The sequence below is a fragment of the Ammospiza caudacuta genome, chromosome 1, assembly GCF_027887145.1.
Source record: "Ammospiza caudacuta isolate bAmmCau1 chromosome 1, bAmmCau1.pri, whole genome shotgun sequence".
Classification (NCBI taxonomy): Eukaryota; Metazoa; Chordata; class Aves; order Passeriformes; family Passerellidae; genus Ammospiza; species Ammospiza caudacuta.
The window spans coordinates 150,705,583-150,720,464 of NC_080593.1; the positions used below are offsets into that span (position 1 = coordinate 150,705,583).

Below are 14,882 nucleotides of genomic sequence, written 5' to 3' on the forward strand. Positions count from 1 at the left end.
ATTTTCTGCTGAGTTCATACCATCAAAATATCCAACTGAACTTAAGGTTTGCTGATTATTATGGCACTTTGGCAAACAAACAGCTCCACACTCTGAAACTCCAGTTGAATGACAGAGGTAAATGCCATCTGTGGTATTTTACATAAATTAGGTAAAATGACTGGATTATTACCAAGTTGCCAGCACCAGAGGAATACAAAAGACATTTTAAAGGAGAACGAGAAGGATTAAGAATGATGCCATGCCATATATCAGAATTGGTGATTTCACTCAATAGATAGCCTAAGAAATTATTTATTGCACTAACAGAGGGGTTTATGAAGGTTAATTCTGCATGATGAACAAGTGGCTGGATTTGTTTTACTCTCTCAAAATAGCAGAAGAGTTTCATTGTCTGCCACTGTGCCTTTTGAAGAACAGCTTCCAGATTATCAGCGCCAACCTCGATTACGAGCTGCCTCCCCTATCAGATGTGTATCACTCCATGTCACACTCCTGCTCCCTTCTGCTCATTTTTACTTGTCTGATTCATGCACAGCATTCTCAGAGGTACAAAACTAGGTACTATGACAGCCACAAAGCCAAAACAATTCCTCACAAGCAAACAATCCTGTATTGCCTCTTTGTCATTCCTTGTCTTGTGCCATTCAGAATTTTTCTTACCTTTGTGTAGCATCTATTTGTTCTGCAGGGATTTCTGAGTATTAATGACCCCAAACAACTGCACAACAACCTTCCCAAAAATTCAGTTACCGAAACTAACATAAACTTGAAATTCACTTGCACATCTAGGGTTGCTAACAACTGTTAAATTTCCAGCCTGCAAGGCTGACACTGCTTTATAACATTATTGGTCATGGTGCTGAGTACTTGAAACTTGAAATTTAATCAAAATTAGCTTCTAATGATTTTGGTGCTTTAATTATTCTGTATTTAATCAAAGTGACTACATTATTATCAGTCTTAAACAGTCAAGATCCTACTAGAGATACACTAGAGAAACACAGCAGCAACTTGTCAAACACCAACAACTCTCACATTGCTCTTAATTCATAAACTTTGGTATGAGCCAGAGGGTTTAACAAGCTGGATTTACTCCATCACTGCCTGTTTCAAACTCCTGCTTGTGAGACAGGCAGTGCTGGTTTCAACAGCTTACATCATGCTCTGTGAAATACTAAATATTCACTATAACTTGGTGGTTAAAGAAGGACAGCAGAGAGCCTTGGAAATACCACAGATTCATCTTAAGGATGATCATTAAGGATCCATGCCAGGAATAATGCTACTGAAGATCTAAGCTTGTCAAGCAGATCTAAGAAAACAAAAACCACACTTTACACCAGACACAGACAAAGGCTACTGAGATAATTGTGGGGTGAGAAATAAAAAAAAAAAAAAAAAAAAAAAACCCTCTGCTATCAAAGAGACTCGGAGAGTTGGTCCTGACTGCTGTCTCAAGATGCAAGAGAAAGAGCAAGAGTGATAAAAGGCAAACATAAGAGACTGAGAAAAGCTATTTCAACTAAAGAACAATATTGACATGAGAACAAAAGAGCTGGAAATGAGTCACAAATAAATTTAATCTTGAAATTCCTATTTGCAGTAAGGATCTCAGACAGAGCTCAATAAGTTTACAAAAGGCTCTCCAAACAAAATTATATTGAGACACCTTCTGCAGTCTACTGAATTAAACAACATGAAGATGTATATTTCATGTTATGAGATTAATTTAAAGCAATATGCAGACAAAGCACAATCTACTAAGTACCCATGAGCAGAAATCATCTCCTTCAAACACAGCCAAAATGTTTGACAAAAACAGTTCATAATTAGTGAATGGTGAGCACATTGCTGATTAATACCTTCATTAGGAACAGATGTTCAGAAACTCAACTCGTTGATCCAGCAAAAATACATACAAAATTATAGCTGCTAGGAAAACAGAAGAGGTCATTTTGACTCTAACAGGCAAAAGTTCAGGTTGTTCACTCCAACTGACAGCTGCTCACTGACCTTATTTCCATCCCAGCCTCAGATCTGAGACCACACTTCTCACTGGCTTTTATTTTCTGTGCTCCACAACTGCTTTTTGGCCATTTGGTTAGTGAGATAAACCTGGATGGTTTCTTCCTGGAAGTGAAGCATGCATGTGAGAAGAGAGGTGCTGCAGTTTGTTGGGAGTCAAGCACCACAAAGGAGCTCAGTGGGCAGCACAGTGTGGACACCCAACTCAATCCTCCTTGGGGGATTTACACCTGGGCCTCAATTACTGGGCACAAAGAAGGAGCTATAAATATGTCTCATTTCAGAGAAGGGTTCCAAGGGGCCCAATGCAGAGGTGCAAAGCTGTGTTTTACTCAGCCTGAGCTCTGAGTAAGGCCAAGCCCCAGCCAAGAAGCCCGGCCAGGTCTGAGCTGGTGATTACACCCCAGCAGGTGAAATCTCCAGATGAAATCTGCAGCCTGTGAGCAGCATCCAAGCAGCTCTGACTTCATGTCCTGCTAAAACAAATTTACTAAATGCTCCCACAGCTGTGGGCACTGAGGGAAGGCTTCCCACCAGAACCATCTGAGGCTGGTGGCACTTGATTGTGCTCTCAGGTTTCTGATTTATGGTCTCCAATGCTTTTAATACCTGGGTTCTTCCTTTGACTTCAACAACTCAACCCCATCTTTCACTCAGAAAACTGACAGTTGACTCTTTATCAAAGCACAGAAATGTAATTATCTTCTAACACTTCTTTTAATTATTGAGGATTCCTCCTGCTGCCTTTTCTTTCTTTCCTGAAGTTTTCACATGAGGCAACCAATTACTTCTCTGTGTAATTCCAAATACTGTCGAGATATTTTATCCTTTCCATATCCTACTAACATTTTTAATTGACTCTTCCTTATTTCATCTAATGTGTCTGGCCTTGATATAGAAATTCTGTAACAGCTCTGTGTCTGATTTTATTGAGCCACAGCTTCATATGACACTATGCGAAATGCAAGGAGTAATAAAAACCAACTCGAGTATCATTTGACAAAAGTCTTTTTGAACAAAGCCATCCTAGAGAATGCATTTGCTCAGCTTCCCGTTTATATTCTGAGATGGAAAAATGTCTCTTCTCCCTCTGTAACTTTTTCTAATGTGTCCACAGGTAATGAGAAATGTTGCTAAAGTGACCCTGAATTTATGCTTAGTAAGGAAATAGACATTATATAAAAAGTCCAAGTTCCCTATTGAGTATACATTATGAAAAAATACACACAATTAAAGCTCAGAAAATATTTTCTGTTTCACTGGCTCCCTTTGTACAATCAAATCAATTAATGATTCAAATCAAACAAATGAAATTAAGTTTTATTATTTAAATTAAATCCATTAAGTTTCTTAATCCAAAGGTCTGGGATAGAAAATCAAAAACAAAAGTAATATCTAGTTCTGACATTGTTTTAATAAAGGGACAACAGGGAGATGCAACAGACTAAGAAAAATCACAAAATGGAGGAAAAAATCTCATATGCTAAAAAATAGACAGCTAGATGTCAAACTTGAGAGAGACTGAAAAGGAGAAAATGAAAGGACATGAAAGAGAGCACTTCAGTCAAAGCATATGTTTCTTCATACAAATCTGTCTGCTCTGATCTCTGTTTGTGCTGCTGAGGTTCTGACAGTTGGAAGCCATTAATTTCAGAATTACAAGGCTTACTGAGCTGGATTTATGGTCTTTGCAGTTGGTAATTCACTTCTGCTTCCTTGATGAAGTAAAGGACTACTCCAGAATGAACAATGAAAATGAAGCTGACTTCCCTCTCCTCAAACATCTGGAGAACTTCTGCTGATGGAAGATCACACAGGCCTTAACCAATGAGTCAAAATACGAGGTGGGGGAAGAACTTGTGGAAATATTTGGAAAAATTTGCTTTTAGTAGAACAAAATAAGAGGTAAATGTTCAATTTATCTTGATTAAGTACAAACTTCAATCTACAGCAGAGTACATGAGCGCTTCTACTGAGAAGATGTCACAATCCAGTCAAATAACAAATTTTCCTGCTGAAAAAGGGTTGATCCCAAGCACAGCATGGCCAGTGAGGCAGCTCCTTTCATTTACAGCATTCCTGGCCTTCAGTCCCAAGCATGTTTTTTAATAAAAGCAAAATAAATAAAACCAAAGCTGAGAAGTGTCAGCAGGCAGAGGAGGAAAGCTCAGTGTCAGCCTCTGGACTGAGGACTCCCCTCCTGTTTATTACCCCAAATCTCATGTAAAACCCGACCTACCCAGGCTGTTCAGAGTAGTTCTCCACTACAATTAGCATATTTTCCATTTCTCATTCTCTACACACTTAAATGTACAATTAATTTAATTGTTGAGCCATTAAAATCTTACCCGATTAAAGCATTTTTCTTGCTTCTCTTGTTAATACATACATCTTCTGATCTAATTTCCATTTTTAAGTTGTCCACAAGCTATAACATATTTTTTCTAAATTTTTATTCAAATGGTAGTTTCTATGCTCATTAAAGTAATAGAAATCTATTTCCCTGCAGATTTACTGACATTTTTTCACCAGCTACCTTACAAGACAGCTTTTTTGTCTTTTCAATCTTCTTCTTTACAATTATCTTCACACAGTTCTTTTTCAATGCATAACCCATTGTCATAATTATTACAGAAGCTTTTCATTTTTTAATTTGGATGTTCATTTAATCTATTATTCAATTTACTTCTAACAATACCTAGAAAATGAAGTACCTTGCATAACTGCATGACAATTTATCATCATTATGGTGTTTCTCAATCACCTATTATGGCTTAACTGAAATGTCATAAGGAATAATCCTATAAAGAAGTAAATAAGTCACGGCTGTTCTTTTTTTTTTCCTTTAAAAATATAATGCTTTTATAAATTAAATATTGAACATAGTCTCTCAACACAAAAAAAATGTATTAGGCCTGATCAAGCTTGAATGAGTTAGTTTTCCTTCTTCCACAATGTCCTGCTTATTTTTCTCTTTTTTGTAGCTGATTAAACACCTTTTGGTACTTTCCACCAGTATCTCTACTGGAACATTATTCTAAAGCCCTTAACATTGTGCTGAAAACCATCTATGTTCCCATGCCAAAAGTTGCCCTACTTCAGCAATTTTGCTGCCCTCCTGGTCTTCTGATGGATTCCTGGAGAACAGTCAACTTTTGATTTTGCTAATTAAAAAAACTGCATCTCAAAGACACTGCAACTCAAAGCAAGCAGACTGTAGATCTTCTAAATAGTGAACACAACGCACTCACAAGATTTTCTCAACTTTGAAGAATTGATGAAATTTTATTCAGTGTAATATCTTTATAGCATAAAGCTGCTAAAAGTCTTCATTCCCAGATCACCTCTGAAACTACATTTTCTTGTTCTGGTTTGACTTGAGCTCTTCTGGTAAGAAGTTTCATTAGAGGTTTGGACAAATGTCACCTACACCTTTCCTGACAGCTGAATTACTCTGGTGGCTCAGAGTAACACCCAATTAAATAATTTCCAACCACTTCAGACAGCTGAACTTGTAGCAGATTTCTGTGTTATTTCTTTCAGAACAGATAAACACCTTTTTTGGACTACATTTCATCCATTTCATTAATGGCATTTGGTTTTTTAGATTACTGAAATATTGTAGAAATACAGAGGGAGACTTTTGGCCAAGACCTGCAGTGACAAGATGAGGGAATAGGGTTTCAAACTGAAGATGGCAGGTTTAGATTGGACTTAAGCAAACAATTCTTTACAATGAGGGTGGTGTGAGTGTGGAACAGGTTGCCCAGGATATCTGTGGATGATGCTGGACCAGTAATTAGACTTCTCCAGTATTTATTACCCCATTTTCCCTCCCAGTCTTCTCATTGCTTTGTTGGAAGTTCTGGACCTGAAGCTCCAGGTGTCAGTCCCTTCAGAACTCTGCTATGAAGTAACCACTGGGACTCACACAACCTCTCTCAGGCCATTCCATAAGAGGTTTTGTTGATTTATTTTCACTTCAGGGTGCTCTCTTTATTCTTAGCAACTTTCTTTTGAAATCACTACTGACCTGGTTATATCTGAAACCTTCTCTGTGTGAGTTTTTCTTTTCAGTTTTGAGTAACCAAAGCTTGGGTAGGAATCAGAAACAACAGCTGCTTCAAAACACATCACACAACAGTGTGTTTTGACATGAGAGACCATTATTCCTGTGCCAGATGCCCCAGTTTCATCAAGTTAGTCCATTTTTTCTGAGTACTACCCCAGTCCCTCAACACTTCGCAGGAACTAAAGCATGTTGCTTGCTTGACATTGCCAAAATATCCTCCAAAACAGCCTGCACACAAGCTGCTAAGATATGGAAGTGTTCCCACCTCTCTTGGATCTTAAAAATAAAAATGAAAAACCTGAAGATTTTTCTAAATGGATGAGAAAGGTCGGTTACCTTGCAAAATCCATTTATCACCAGACTGTTTCTCAGTTTTGGTCGTCCTGTGAATCAGACTGTGATTTTCTACCTTACTCTTGAGATTTCCTGGCTAATGCTCTTGGGTTCATCTTTCCAATGATGACAATGGCCAGACTACTGAAATGCTAAAATAGAAATCATTGTAGAATATTTTAGTTTGGTGAACCAACACAGTAACATTCACCTTTTTTTTCAAGTGCAGGCCCTTATATACCCTGCGGATTTCTTTGCATTTCCAAGCCTGTATCTATATAATATAAATTATCCTGTCTAGGACCTAGGAGGGGTTTGTTTATTAAAAGAGAAAGCAAAACTACTTCCTTACAGCTCCCCATTAAATTCAGTCTTTGAAAACAGCTTCAGAATTTCAAATATGGAGCAGCAACATTGTAGGACTGACCTGGCTAAAACCAGACTCTGAATAATGTTCTTGTGTGCAGAGATCTGGATCATTTTAACTAAGCCCATGGGGACAAGATTGTCCAGGGGACAATCAAAACACAGCTTAGAGGTGCATCATTTACTCACTGGTAAACACTACAAAATATTTTCCTGTGTATTTGGGATGCAGTCATCTCACACTGTTGAAATCCCTTAATCACATGAATTATGGAAAGAGAGATTTAATTATTTTTTAGGGTCAGGCTGAGAACTACAAAATAAAATTGGTGTGCAGCTTCAGTAATTAATGTTAATATCCACAAAACATAAAGCTGTGAAAAGTGATTATGATTTGGTGCTGTCTAAACCATACAGTTAATTATTAAGATAATTTATTTTTAAAGTAATGCTTCCATAAGATGCTTTGTGAAACTTTACCAGACTGAACTTCCAAACAAGCTGTCATGAACCATATGTTCATAAAACATTTCAAAAGACTTTAAAATCAACATCTTCTATTGATTCCAGCTACCTCTAAGGAACAATTTAACACCACCTTCACTTCTGAGTTTTTTGGTTTTCTCTAAGTACAATACTCTTACATGCTGCAGTAGGCACAGAATTTATTGTAGGCCCATAACAAGGAGTGCAGCATTTTCTGCCAATAAGTAAATAATCCAGACTTTGTCTACTGCCCATCCCTTTTCTTATTTATGGCCTGAGCAGCATCCAGCAGCAGTGATTTCAGTTCTCCTGTAATCACATACTAGGAAATAAAATGCACTGCATTGTGCAAAGGCATCCAAGTACACTTAAACACTAAAACTGTACTGAAATTCACATTTTTTTAAATGAAGAAGGGAAGAATAAATGAAATGAACGAATGAAATAAAAGAGTGAATGGAAGCAAAATCTATTTCTGGAGCTTTTCCATGGTGAAGCTTGACAAATGCATGTTTCTTGGAACACTGCTGTTAGTAATATTAGAGTTCATGTATGATCATTGATTCTCGGTTATTCAGTTAGTTGCTATGGAGAAAGAAAAGCATTTGTTTGATATATTAAAACCTCTAGCACTTTTCAGTGTCTACAGTTCTAAATTCCTAAACCAATTTTCTTCAATAAATCTTCCCTCTTATACTCATGAGGGTCATCAGGGAAAGATTCCTATACCTGGTGCTTGAAGGCAGTGAAGGAAGTTAAATTTATTTCACTTTATGCAGGAGAACTCAAAATAAGTTTCTGTTGTGAAAACTGTTTACAGCACTCCAAAGTGTCAGGAGCCTCTTGTTTCAGAGGAACTTCTCACTGAATGCAGGAATATGCCAAGCCCAGCCTGCTCCAGGGTCAATCAGGAGCCAATTTCAAACTCAGTTCAAGTTCAAACTCTATTTCAAGTTCAATGGAATCTGGTGCACACATTTGTACCTAAGATAATTTTGCTATGGAAATCAGCAGAGCACCATCAAAACTGAGAAGTTTTCTCTCCTGGGATTTTGCTTGCTTGCAAAGTCAGAGGCATAAATCAAACAGAGACTGAAAAAGCCCTGCCCAGGCAGCAGCCAGAGATGACTCCATCAGATCATTCCCAGCCCCAGCATGGCTTTTGAGGAGGTTTGGTTCTCCTCATTACACACTGCAGGCTCTGTTTCCTTGATTTGATGGAATTAATGTATTCACCTCAAAACCACATCTATGCCTACATTTGGTTTGGTGCCCAGCTGTAAAAATAAAATATGTCATAAATTTTAGAGAACATTGAAGCTGCTGGTGTTGAGCAAGATGATGCTTTTCAATTACATGTGATTTACTCACCTGCCTCACAGACAACTTCATTTTACTGAGATCTCCTAAATCTTAAAATCAATTCTAACAACACATTAAAAACTCTCACTCCATCCTTTCAAGTATTTTCTTGTCTTATGATTCCTCATGTTTTAAATACTTTTCCCTTCCCCATTCATTAAATTATAAAACAAACTCTTCACTACTTTTTCCCCCTCTCTATGACAAATTTCAAAGGTAACTTCTTACCCTCAGACCAAAATTTCAATGTCACCAACTCTTTGCCTTCTATTTAATGAAAAAAGGACAGGATTGTCAAATTTAAATGAAAAATTATTTCAATATGCTTTCATAATTCCAGAGATGTAATATTAACTCTTACATGAATTAAATATGCCAATTTTAAAAGGAGTGTTGGAGTACAGCTTCTACAAATTTGAATAAGAGCCAGTCATTTTTTTAATCAAAACCATGTTAAATATTCATTCATGTTTCACTGTGAGCACTTATAATAAAGTAAACCCTTCAATGTGACCAACAGTGTAGCAAACTCCTTGAATAATCATAGAATCAATTTTATTACATGAAACTGAGCCAAATTTTTAGCCAATTTATGCAAAGGCTATGTCACAATGATGGCCAGTAGTAAAGAGTTCACATTAAAACACAAGTTATTGCTAAAATACAGAAAAACAAAACTCAAAGCAAAGCCAGGTTGTAAATACAAACAGTGTAATGATTAAAAGAAAAAAAAATCCAGCTGATGCTACAATATTACAGTATTTTAAACTCTTAACATGTTTGCATGCCTGTAAGAATTGAATGGGAAATGTATTCTGGCACTGAAAGAGAATTTAAGTCCAAAAGAGTTTGTGTGACATTGCCTAAGTGCCTGTACAAGGCACACACATCCCCTGGCTGTCCAAACATTTCAACAGCTCCTCATTACTCCCACCCACCAATCAATAATAACAATCTCTTAATTCCTCCTGCATCCCACACATTATTAAGGAAAAAATCCTCCTGTATTGCCATGGTACAGTCTGGAGCAACTGCAGGAGCTGCAGGTAGGGTTACCTGCCTACAGCTCTACCAAAGAATTAACTGCTGAATATTCCAAAATATGGTGAACTAAAAGAAGCTAAAAAGTTTCCATTGATATTAATTTTACATTTTTGCTCTTTTTTTCCAAGTAAAATCAGCCATTTAACCAAAAATGTCCTTTTCAATAATCTCAGCAGTAAACTACAGCTTCCACATGGACAGACTTTATGTGTTATACAAAACAGATAATATTCATTAGCAGTTTGGGACTGGGAAAAATCAAACAAAGAAAGTTAAGTAGACTTCTGCAAAACTGAACTTTCCACTAGGAGATGTAATATAAAAGTGGTAGCAAACCAAGCATTCAGTATCCCATAGGATCTCCCTTTCCCTGCTTTGCTCAGTGTAGAAAATTAACATGTACAACACCATCAGTCAACAGGCTGTGCTTCAAAAGATTTTGCAGCTATGAAGCAGAGAATATCACAGAGTTCTGGCTGAAAACTCAAGTAACTGGGACTCTTTAAGTGAATTAATCAGCAGCATGAGAAATAACTAACCACAGGAGATTTTGTTGTAAATCAGTACTATGTTCATGGTTTTCAACCACTGCATCAAAGATCACTATTCAGGCAGGAATGCCAGGCACAATTCTATGATTCAAAAAGCCTCTTTTCCTAAGAAAACAGTGGAATTTAGCATAAAGATAATTAAAAGGCACAAACCAAGAGGCTTCAAAAAGCCTCTTTTGCTAAGAAAACACTGGAATTTGGCATAAAGAGAATTAAAAGGAGCAAACCAAGGGTGCAGGGAAAGAAAAAAAACACATTTTTCATCCTTAAGCTGATGTCTTATGCACAAGTGCCAAAGGAAGGTTTTCCACCACAGAGCCCAGGTTACAAACCTGCTGATGGTGAAAGCCACTCTGCAGAGCCCAGAAGTGACCACTGAGCTCAGAACACACAAACCACTGACACAAACCACTGGTTTTACTGGTCCAGGGCAATCATGGCCAAATCCCACCAATCATACTAAAAATGTTGCCAAATCTTTGAATCCCCTGAAGAACTGAGGCCAGGTAAGCTTGATTTTAGAGGCAGCTGATTATGGCTAAAGTTGGACATACTTAAAACAAACTACTTTAAACCATTTTTAACTTCTTATTTATGCTCAAAGTGCTCACAAGTTTTAACATATGAGTTGAGGGTGGTCAACACACTTGAAAAAGACCAAAGAATTAAAAGAGTGCACAAATAATGGAGTTTGGGGTAATTTCAATTTTAATAATTAACACAGGCAATAGGGATGGATCATTGCTCCCTAAAGTTGCTCCTCACTAGGTCATCAAAGAATTAAAATATGGATCAGAGAGTTAAATTTGCTTTAAAAGCAAAAGCTTTGGCCACAATTTGCTGATGATCTGGGGACTTTACCTGAAACCTGCAACTCACATGGAAATGTTGGGGATGAAACATCTCATGTTCCAAAGCCTCTGAACAAGCCTTGTTGAGACCCTCAGACAAAAGTTGCATTATTATGACTCTTCAAAATTAAATTAATTCAGTTTTTCATTGTGGGAACATCATTCTAAATGGAAAATTAGGACAAGTAATTCTTCTGTGCTACCCAGAGTAAAAACATTTTCTGCACCTCAAAAGTTAGTAATGCAATTGTCTGGACCATAATAAGAAATATATCACAAGGACATTACCATTCATATGAAAAAAAATCAGAGAAATTACTTTAAAAACACACACTGTAAGAAAAAGGCGAAGTTTAAGTAGCAGCCACCTCTCATACAAGACAACTAGAACTGAAAATTACAGGAAAAAGTGCACAGTCAGGTTTCCTATTTACTACCAACCAACAGTGGTACTTAAAATAAAACAGATATCAATTCTACATTTATCTTCAGCTAACTAAAACACCTAAAGGAAAATAAAATTCCTATCAAAATCTTTGCTATCACAGACTGTCAGTAAATGAAAACATTATCATTCTCATGCTGCTGAAAATTACAAGCCAATAGATTCTCTATAAAAGATCATCAATAAATTTGTCAGCACTCACCCCACTGGAGAGGAGCCAACTGCAGATTCTCCAGGACCAGCTGATTCAGAACCCCCTCCACACTTGCCTCCCCTTCACGCTTCAAGGAAGGGTAAATTGGAATTAAGGAAAATTTTGTTCCAGAGAGGAAAAGGGCATGGGATATGCACAACTTTTATTATTGCAAATCAAAAATTCCATCTACAGATTCATTAATATGGTTTATTAACCCATCAATTGACCGACAGTAAAAGTAGAGCAGTTGATATCTTCTGAAAATTAAAATTTAATTCCACTGAGGATGGTTAAAGCAAAGCTAAAACATACTTGAACCATAATAAAACACGAGGGTAAAAAAGTGTAGGAGCTGCAAAAATGCAAAACCTTTCAGTATGTGGTGCAGGATGAGAATTCAGAAGGATAAATGAGGAACAATCTGAAAACAGAGGTTAAAATTTGATAGGGCAATAGAAAACAGAACAAAATTTAACAGGGCAACAGAAAACAGAACAAATGTCTGCTAGGACAGCCCTGGCTGCAGACTTGGTGCCAGTTCCATGGGATGTTGGACAGTGACAGGGTCATTACTGAGGGCAAACATCACACCAGAACCACGGGCACAGAACCTGCAAGCTTCCCTGCATGAGCTCAGAAACAAGCCCAGACTGAAAAGTGAACAAATTAGGAAATTGTTCTTACTCTAAGGACAGCAGAGCACTGAAATAAACTGTTGTGGACAGAAGAATCTCTTTTAAAAGGGCTTCAAAACAGGTTACACAAGTGCTGAAATAAAAGCATAGACAATACCCCATGTCATGCAAAGCCAGTATCATGCACTTAAACAAATTAATAATATTTTTGTGTGATGAGTCAATCAAGATAACATGTATTTGTAACAGGAAGAGTGCTGGATTTCTTTTTTCTAATTCCCTGACTGCAGAAAGGCACTGGATTCACTGGGCTTGGAAGCACATGCAGATGTCAGCACCATCTTGTATCCAGGCATGTGTCCCACCATAATTAAGGAATAAGCTCCTGGTGAGGTTCATCAAGATTTCAACCAACTACTCCAAAAGTACTGGAACTCTGGTGCTCAAAAACACATCAAAAAATAAAAGAATATCCGAGCTTTTATGAACAGCTTCTCAATGTGATCAGTCCATTTTCTGTAAACCCTGGAGATGGACACACAGCATCTGACTGCTGAAGAACAGGTTCACCTGTGGCAGTTAAAAGAAAATTAACAAAAACTGCAGATAACTAATTTCTACCACAGGACACAATCTTGCAGGGTCTCCAGGAGATTTAAAGAAAGATCTTGAAAGCTCAAAACAACACAAATCTAACAGTGATTGAGACTCAAGAGCTCAGAGATGATAGAAGTGGAAAATCAATACCAAGTACAGGATTCCTGCCATTATTTTTTAAAAATATTCTCATTATGTCCTGAAAATGTCATAAATAGCACCTCATTTTTTTCTCCTAAAAAGCCCACAAATAAAGAATTCACAAATCCCAAAGAGTCTGAAAGCTGTAAACACCATTAAAGAAAAGCATCTATTTGGAAAACTGAAGGCAGCAGAATATCACCTTAGAATAGTGCTGCTGCTGAAAAATGAGACTCAGAACATCAGCACAACTCAATAATTTCCATAAAACACACTAGAGGGTAGAGAATAATTTGAATTACTTCACAGGTACAGCAGATAAATAATTCTGTTATCACATCTTTAATCTAAGGACTGTAAGTGAGAGAAAACACTAATAAAAAGGCAGTATTTAAAAGATGCTTTAAAACAGAGTGGCTGCCATTAACTGTAACATTAAACTAACTTTAATGTAATTTACTTACAACAGACTCACAGTGATGCCTGGAATATCACAAATTTTCACTGTTTAGAGCTTCATGGGAAGCTTAATGTCTCAACTAACACTATAAAATTATAATAAAACAGGTGATTCTCCCTTCTTTATCGTTGGTAAATGCTACCAAAGCAGATCCATGTATTCAGAGGTAGAATATTCCTCCTGGAACATAAAACCACAGGAGGCACATCTGGGGTGCTGTGTCCATTCAGGGCTCCTCAGGACAGCAGAGATGTGGAGCTCCTGGAGCAGGACAAGAAAATGAAAGGACTGGAGCATCTCTCTTGCAGGGAAAGGCTGAGGGAGCTGGGGATGATCAGCCTTAAAAAGAGAAAACTGAGAGGAGATCTCATCCCTGTCAGTGTCTGCAGGGAGGGCTCAGAGCAGGGCCCAGGCTCTGCTCAGTGTGCCCAGCAATGGTACAAGAGGAACGGGCAGGAACTGATCCCAGGAAGTTCCACCTGGACATCAGGAATTATTTCTTCCCTGTGCAGTGACCAGATTGTCCAGAGAGGGTGTGGGGTCTCCCAAACTGGAGATATTCCAGCACTGTCTGGACACAATCCTGTGCCTGTGCTCTGGGATGGCCCTGCTGGAGCAGGGAGGTGGCACCAGGTGACCCCACTGTGGTCCCTTCCAGCCTGAACCATTCTCCAATACTATTGGAAGTTTTCTGGTCACACATTTCAGAAAAGAAGTCAGAAATCAAACTGAATGGTTCTTTGGAAAAGCTAAAAAAAGCTTTAAAAACCCCCAAAAACAAACCCCAAACAAAAAAAAATGGGGAGGGCAACAAAAACAACACAAAAATAAAGCAACAAAACCAACAAATAAAAAAACCACCAATACAAAAAAAAAAACCCACTAGAAAAACACACAAACTGATTAACAGAGGAAAAAAAATATGTAATAACTCAAAGGCAGTTTAAACTTTCACAGCCCAAATTTTCAGATAAATAAAATTCCACCAAGCTCATTTTTAACACACTGCTTTATTGTCATCTAGAGGCAAAATGAATTTTATAGACAAGAAACAGCTCAGTGAGTGTTCTTGTAGATTAATCTGGAGGTTCAGGATTGTATTTGTTTATTTTTCAAACAAATTGATGTATTAGTTTATCTTAGATACATGGCTATGGATTGTAGAACTGATGAGAAATTTCAACTTTCACCGTTCTGTGTGAAAGAAAGATGCAGCATTTAACTGGTTAGGCCATGCACAGATTATTTGACTCATGAAATAAATTTAATTTGTCTAATGAGATCACTGAATGAAGCAGCAGAAAGGAGACTGGTG

At 37.5% G+C, this 14,882-nt stretch overlaps 1 protein-coding gene across 2 annotated transcripts in view; it reads right to left on the reverse strand.

Moving 5' to 3' along the window:
* Nucleotides 1–14,882, reverse strand: part of TRAPPC9 (trafficking protein particle complex subunit 9) — a 447,408-nt gene that overhangs the window by 225,099 nt on the left and 207,427 nt on the right. For both annotated transcript variants that reach the window (XM_058802185.1, XM_058802177.1), the window contains one exon: nucleotides 11,741–11,831. In XM_058802185.1, the coding sequence (XP_058658168.1) occupies nucleotides 11,741–11,831 (91 nt within the window). The remainder of the gene's footprint in view (nucleotides 1–11,740; nucleotides 11,832–14,882) is intronic.